The sequence below is a fragment of the Dacryopinax primogenitus genome (assembly GCF_000292625.1).
Source record: "Dacryopinax primogenitus strain DJM-731 SS1 chromosome Unknown DACRYscaffold_27, whole genome shotgun sequence".
NCBI classification, from domain to species: Eukaryota; Fungi; Basidiomycota; class Dacrymycetes; order Dacrymycetales; family Dacrymycetaceae; genus Dacryopinax; species Dacryopinax primogenitus.
This window is the reverse complement of record NW_024467224.1, coordinates 206531-213789: the sequence shown is the minus strand read 5'-3', so window position 1 is coordinate 213789 and position 7259 is coordinate 206531. Positions and strand designations below refer to the sequence as shown.

The 7259-nt window shown below is 49.7% G+C and overlaps 2 protein-coding genes across 2 annotated transcripts; one reads left to right on the top strand and one right to left on the bottom strand.

The window, feature by feature from the left end:
* Positions 1-1636: 1636 nt before the first annotated feature.
* DACRYDRAFT_102794 (uncharacterized protein) lies at positions 1637-4953 on the bottom strand (the record flags this gene model as incomplete). The annotated part of the gene is made up of 6 exons (XM_040767668.1): positions 1637-1702; positions 2113-2200; positions 2352-2468; positions 2632-3122; positions 3168-3810; positions 3860-4953. 6 exons carry the CDS (start codon positions 4951-4953, stop codon positions 1637-1639), a joined length of 2499 nt encoding a protein of 832 aa, XP_040623634.1.
* Positions 4954-5130: 177 nt separating this feature from the next.
* Positions 5131-6029, top strand: DACRYDRAFT_25554 (uncharacterized protein; the record flags this gene model as incomplete). Its single annotated transcript, XM_040774211.1, has 2 exons — positions 5131-5292; positions 5349-6029. Coding segments are annotated over exons 1-2 (404 nt in total), but the record flags the coding sequence as incomplete, so codon positions are not given.
* Between the last annotated feature and the right edge of the window lie 1230 nt (positions 6030-7259).

The following is a 7259-nucleotide window of genomic DNA, read 5'->3' as shown; positions in this document are numbered from 1 at the left end:
AGCAGGCACAAGGAAGTGGAGTAGACCTGATGACTAAGACCTATCTACAGTATAGGTACCTGTGGATGATCCTAAGAGACCAAGTCTGAAGAGACAGTCCCCAGGCAGAGTAGGCCTTATATTTATACCTCTGTGGTGGAACCTGCTAGAATATCTTGCTTACTCAGCCTAGTCAGGTGATCAGGTCATATGACCAAGGATGAGGTCATATGAGGTCATGCACAGCCATGCACAGCAGGTCACCTGACCATCCAATCCTTCCAGCAGGTTCCAGCACATGCCAAGGTATACCAGCTACTTCCATGTCATAAAGGCTTAGTCATGTCTCTTGACCAAGCAATGAGCTGGTGCCCTGACAGCATCCCAGTCTTCAGCAGATCCCAGGAAAAGCAGAAAGGGCAATAAATTGAAGGGTGGTATTTGGCCAGTGATGATCCAGATGTGTGCAAGGATACTGATACTGAGCCAAAATACCTCCTCAGTATCACTGGACATGGAATAGGGTCCACTATGTAGGACCTAAAGTGCTTTAAAATATTTTTAAGCACTTCAAGGGCAGTTTCCCCAAAAGGGTGGTAATTAAGCACTTTTGGATCCACCACTGAAGTGCTTTTTTAAGCTCTGATTGATACCCTTTCCCAATAAGGACTTTTGGGCCTCAATTAAGCACCTGGAGCACTTGCACAGCCACTAAGGGTCTTGACAATAGTGCATCAAGGCCAATGTGTCAAAGTCTGTCTCCTTTTGCCTCATCTGCCTCTTGCACCTCTACCACTACCACCTCCTCTCCCTCTAGGACTCCTCCTCTTGTGCTATGAGATCTCTTCAAGCAACCTGTTCCCCTTCCTTCCTTTTGCTATCCTCCATCTGGAGGACAGTAACTGTGATACCTGCAGAGAATAACTGGGTGCATATATGTTGTGGCTTAACTGGAGTGTTGCTTGTGCTGGACTGAGTGAAGTTCTATGAGGATTTCAAGGAGTTTCAGAGAGGCAGATGAATGCAAATTTGAAGTGTTTTTAAAAATGCTTTTTGTATTGTTAATTTTATTAATAAAATTTATTAACTATCTATAACATTTACTAATGGGCTGAAACATTCATTTAAATGCTGTTAAAAGCACTTCTTACCCATGAAACATGGGGTTGCATATCAACCCTAACATAGCACTCCATGTGCTTGATTGACAGACCTCAGGGGCTAGTCCGGGGTGCTTCAAAGAAGCACTTTTCAACATCACAGTATATGATGATATCCATCCTTCCATGTGGCTGTGTAGCATATGTACAAATTTGCCTCCATCATTACATTTTTGAGTGAACACTTTATTACAAATGCTAGTCCCTAGCATTTGCTTCTGCTCTTGGAGGCAAAAGGAGGCATTTTTAGCATATGAGTCCATCTAATAAGCTATTAATTGCAACCCTTAAGATGGAATGGGATCATTTCAACCTTCTCTTAAGTGACTTATTTCTGAGTGGCTGTCCATTTAAGCTCTACATTCATTTTTTCATGTTAGACACTTTGCTCAATGGGTGTAAGCAAAATATTTTGCCTTGTCTCTTATCTGTTCTTACCATTATGCACTCATATTCCCAACACATCTAGAGGGTGGCTGTGCATGAGGGTCCACAGGTCATGCACAGCCACCTCCCAGATGCATCAGGGTAGCAGACAGCCACATCTGAGCAGCAGTGTAGTTCTGATTTTAAAGAAAGTAACAATAACAAAAACATAACAAGCTCTTGACTATTCAGGTAAATGGCATAATATAATTACAGTATTTATGTAAGTACTCAGACATTTTTTGGGAGTTCCACTGCCTTTGTAGTGTGGCAAGCTACTTTTCATGGCAGATGGAAGCAAATTTTGGCTCTGCACACTACTCAGCCACTGACATTACCTCATTCTGTCATAACAAATAGGAGCACAAGGCTGGTAATCATATACAAGACAGATGGTAATAGGCTTTGTCTAAATCCAAAATAAATTATTGTTGTTAATAGTGTGAAACACTTATTTGGGGTGTGTAGCATGTGCACACTAGCGTATGCTTCCGTTTGCCTCCATTCTTTGTTATGGAGGCAAAACGGAGGTATATGCTACATTTACCTCCGTGCCACACGCTAAATTGGTATGTCCTCCATGACCCGTTGTGAGAAGAGTAGTAGATTCATTTGAACGACGCTTTGGGGCAAGGCTGGAACAATGTCATCAAGATGGGAATACGGGGAGGACTCTGCTCACATTCTGACATTCAAGTTCAAGAGGTGGCGTATTTTACGCTTGGATACTTGTATCGATAGATGTTGCACATGCTCAGGCTGCCATGGGTGTTGTTAGCGACGTACTTGCCACTCTCAAGTTGGCGAGAAGTGGGGTGATGCAGGAGAGGATGTTGTGCAGAGGGCGGTGTGTAGTCGCGCATTTGGAGATCAGGGCCACCCCTGGCGAGAAAGATAGTCGAACTGCACCATGTATCATCTATGCAGGTCGCAGAGCGAACCGATCCTCACACAGCGCGTACTGTAAACTGTAGGCATCGCATTACAAGCATAACAATATATGTACAACATTCACCTAGGCCTCGCATATCCCTCCCCCCCCCTTCTCTCGCACTCACGCACTCACGCCTTCAACTCCTCCTTCCTCTTCCTCATCCACTCCGGCACCTCATGCACCCTCTCCCGAGCCTTAACGTCCAACTCCCTCCTCAACCTCTCCACTTCCTCCTTCTCCTGCATCTCCTGTTGCAGCCGTTTCTCCTCCTTAAGCTGGGAAAGCAGCTCTTCCTTCTCCCTGATAAGCCGCTCGAACTCCTCCCTCTCCTTAGCGCGGAGCTCTGTCGCGCTCGTAAATGGTTGCGAGGGAAGAGGCTTGTGTGCCTGTGCCTGTTTTGCCAGCGCACGGGCCTTGCGCTGATCTTCCTGCGCGTGCAGGGCGGTCCAGTTCGGCGCTGGGTGGTAGTTCGATTTCTTGGGTTTCGGCGGCACGGGCGCGGCCGCGGCCGCTGCGGTAGCAAGTTGTTCCCAAACAGCGCGGGTAGACGCGAACGTTTGCTTATGCTTCTCGATCACGGCAGGGGGAAGAACAGGGGCGAAGGAGGTGGATGGGATCCGGTGCTTTAGTGGGATTAGCAGGTGACATGGGTTAATTGAAGGACGCACCTGGATGGACTCTACCAGCGCTTGTTTCTTCTCTTCCAGCACTTTGATACGCTCTAATGGTTGCCGAGGAACGTTGTTCGCCGAGGTCACCACTTTCCGCTCTGGCTTACGTTCCGTTTGAGCACGGTGTATTGGTTCAGGTTTGGTTTCCACCAGGACGGGAGGCTTGGTCACAACGCGTTTCCTAGACTTGGCGGGTGATTTGCGGGGCGACTTGCGTGGAGCAGGCTTTGCAGGTACGTTCTCCTTGTTCCCAGCCTTTGCCTGCCGCGGTTTCTTCATAGGACGCGCGCTAAGTTTATCATCGTTTGAGGAAACTCGCTTTCTGGCATTCGTCGGAGCCGGAGGTTCAGGGGCGATCCTGGCTACTGGAAGGGGATCCTGTACGGCGGGTGGTGAAGGAGGGAGGAATGGTTGCGCTGGGGAGGGCGGTAGGACGCCGCGAACCGTCTGTCTCGCCGCGGCTTCTAGCTTCTCAAGAAGGGACTGTCCTGGGTAAGATTGCTGAATAACTGTGGCAGGCTGTGCGTGTATCTCCCGCAAGGGGACTGGGTCAGAGGCTTGAGGGACAGGAAGAGCGGCCGTTTCGACCTCGTGCGGGGAAGCGGCGGGTTCCGGAGAGGACGAGTCCGTCGAGGAGCTTCTGTGGCAACAGTTAGATAAACAGGGAAATGTAATGCGCATACACTTACGCAGAACTTGCAGCATCGCCATCAACGACTCCAATCCTCTCCTTGTACATCTTCAGCTTCTCCATCAATCCCCCAAAGCTTGCATCATCGCTTGACTCGGCCGGCGCTGTGGACTGCCGGTGCTCCTGGCGGACGGCAGCCGGAGTGGGAGGCGGCAGAGGCATCGTCTCATCCATCGGTAGATTTGCGGGCGGGGGTACGAAGAAAGCCGCCACAGGTGGAGTGTGGACTCGAGAATGGACTGGATGAGGAGAGAAGGGGAGTTGAGGCGTACGATGCTCAGTGGTCGAGAGGACGGCGACTTGTTCCAGTTGAGTAGATGCCCTCGCCGATTCGGGTTTAGCGCTCAAATCGGACGTGTCCCTGTGTTTCGTGTCTAGGGACTTGCGGTCGTGCGCGACCTCGATGGATGCCTTGGGTTGCGAGCGCTTTCTTTCCTTCCCTCTGACGACACTGGTCTGAGTAACAACCGCGGGGGAAAACATGTCGACGGCAGCATGTATAGGGGCCAAGTCAGAGCTAGGAGCAGACTCGGAGTTGTCGAGGATGGGAGGAAGCGGATTGAGTGGCTCTTCTCGTTGGTGCCTTGATCGCCTCGCCTTCCTTGCACTCTCGGTTTGCGTTGTCTCTTCCCCCCTGCCGGTGTTCTGCGTCTCAACTTGGAGTTGAACACCCGTATCTCTGTTCAGCTTCTTGTAATTCATAAAATCGCTATCATTGTCTTCGATGATGTCGATATTCCTCATGGTCCTCTTCCGGGGGCTCTTCGACCTCTGTCTGGAGGTCTTACCAGCCTTGGCGGGACTAGCTACCTTGACGAGTTTCTCCGCTTTCCTGATTGGAGTGTGTCCCGTCTTCTTCACTCGCTCTTTGAACACAGTCTTCCCTTTCCTAGCCTGTTGAAAAGGCGGTACAAACATGCTCATCTCCTCTCCCCAAGGGATCTTGGTATCCTTCAACAACGTAGCATCGCCAAAGTTTGGCAGAGCTATAGATGACTCCGGGGTATCGTCTTCATAGTCCACAGCAGCAGAGGGCGTATTAGGAGGGAGGTACTGAGAGGGTATCGCGAATGAAGATTCGTTAGATGCCATCAACGGCGTCGCTGTCAGAGTCTGAAGTTGTTCGGTGTTGTGTTGAGCAGAGACGCGCCTTACTTCGCGTTGGGCAAGTAGTCACGTGATCTTTCCGGCGCTACATTTGCCGCCGTTCATCAAAGCACAGAAGGAACAAGGCTTCGAACCGATAACCAGTTTGCAAGCAGGTGTCTGAAAAACTGGTGGTGGCTTACTTCGGTTCTTGTACTTGACGGCTATCCTCTTTCTATGTCTGCTAATTGAAGAAACGGAATCGATTGTCAATTTCCTCCGCGAAAGCGCCTCTATTCAGTTCTCGTCAACTTCTTTCGGAAGTCGATGATGCCTTTCGTCAAGGTGAAACATCCAGCACATCATCAGAGTTTGTATTAACAATTTATTTCTGGGTGCAGCGTGGCGGACTTTTGGATACCGACGACGACGATGATGTGAAGAGCTACCTCGAAAACAGCGAAGGCCCGGAGTTGGACCGGTCAACATCGCCGAAACAGACCGGGTTTTCTCCCTTGACTAAACTTGTCAGCAACCCCGAGATATTGCAACTTATCCTGGACCATTTGGAACCCACCTCATTAGTCTCCCTATCTCGAACTTGCCACCTGTTGTTCCCTCCGAGCGCTAAAACCCTATGGGGAGACGCCCATCTCTCGGTACTGGATCTTTTCGCCCGGTTGCTCCCCCAAGGCCTATTTTACCAAAATGAGGACAAAAAAGAAGAAATATTCCGATATTTATGTCCAAGAAAGTCCGATTTCGAGCGATTTCGACTATACGGTAGCTTCGTGCAGACAATATTCATCCCGGCCCAGATCCTTACCATCGATCTGGACGCCGCCGCTCTGCTGTCCCCATTCTTCCCCAAGTCTCACTTTCTTCCAAACCTGCAGTATCTATCTGTGGGATATGGGGCCCAGAGTCTCATGCTCGCCCATCTGTTACTCTCACCCTCTGTCCTGCAGCTGTCTGTTCTGCAAGAGCCAGACAACGTTTTGTCAACCGCCGCGCCTCTGTGCTCACTGCTAGAATGGCTACCCGATCGATGTCCAAACCTCGAGCGCATCCAGATACGGTTCGGTCAGACAATCTCTGTCCCGGAGGCTACCGTACTCGCCGAAGCCCTCGAACGACTGCAAAAGCTCCGCATTGTTGAGCTCTCGGAAGGATGTTTTTCGGGACGTGTATTCAAAGCACTCTCACAACTACCAGTCCTATCCGCTCTGAAGGTTTCGAAGCATGGGAATATCGGCGGTTTTCGGACAACGGACCCTATCCCCATGGAGAACTGTGCCTACTTCGGGGCCTTGCAGGTGCTCGACTTTTCCTGCGCGCCTCTCATCTGTGCGGCAATTGTCGCTGCCTCTCCTCGCTTGGAGCGCCTTATCCTCGTCTCGCAACGATGTTATGATCGATGGTTTGAGCGTCTCAACAAGGCATTGCTCACGCATCGGACAGTCAAGCATGTGTCCTTCGCATTCGAAACGAACATGGATCCCGCATCGGTGTGGCAACACCTGCAACCACTATCTCAATTATCCCTGGAGAGCTTCCGATACAAAGGTTCGTGGGCCTTTGCGCCCATTTTCAGGAATGATGATGCACTTCAGATCGTGTATTCCTGGAGTAACCTGCGGATCTTGTGTTTGGACTTGCCCATCTCGGATGGTGGAAAAGGCACGCCGAACCTGTCAACTCTGATGACCTTATTCGAACACTGTCCAAACATCCAAGAACTCAGTCTAATGGAGATATGCGATGGCGAATACGCAGAAGAGAAGTGGCACATCGTCCAGTCCAACCTTCAAAAGATGTTTATCCTCTTCGTCCGCCTGCCAGTCCCGATCTTCGTCCGATTTCTCTCGATCGTATGTCCAGATGTTGTTATATCGGGGAACCGTGACTCTCAGATGATCAACGACCAACTCGATCTTGTTCGATTTATACGAGAAGCTGATCGACGGCAAAAGACGAGGCTGCTGACGGGATAAGAGACCAATTTCCACCCCACTTTTCCCGTTATCCCATTCGGACGACTATTGTCAAACACAATCGCATGATTCGTATGTGGAAAATCTAGGAACATCTCATGTCAGTGATCTATCATGTTGTATGTAGAACATCCTGCCTTTAGTGATAATTGTACCGCGCAATTTATTAGCACCCCCTGTTACATCTGCCACACTTGTAGCCCTATTCCATTAGAATTTTGACAATACTAACAAGATATTATTTTCCTGCTCCTGAGTTTACTCAGCAAGCAGAGGAGTGAATCAGGAAGCATGAGAACAAGAAGCAGGAACACGCGC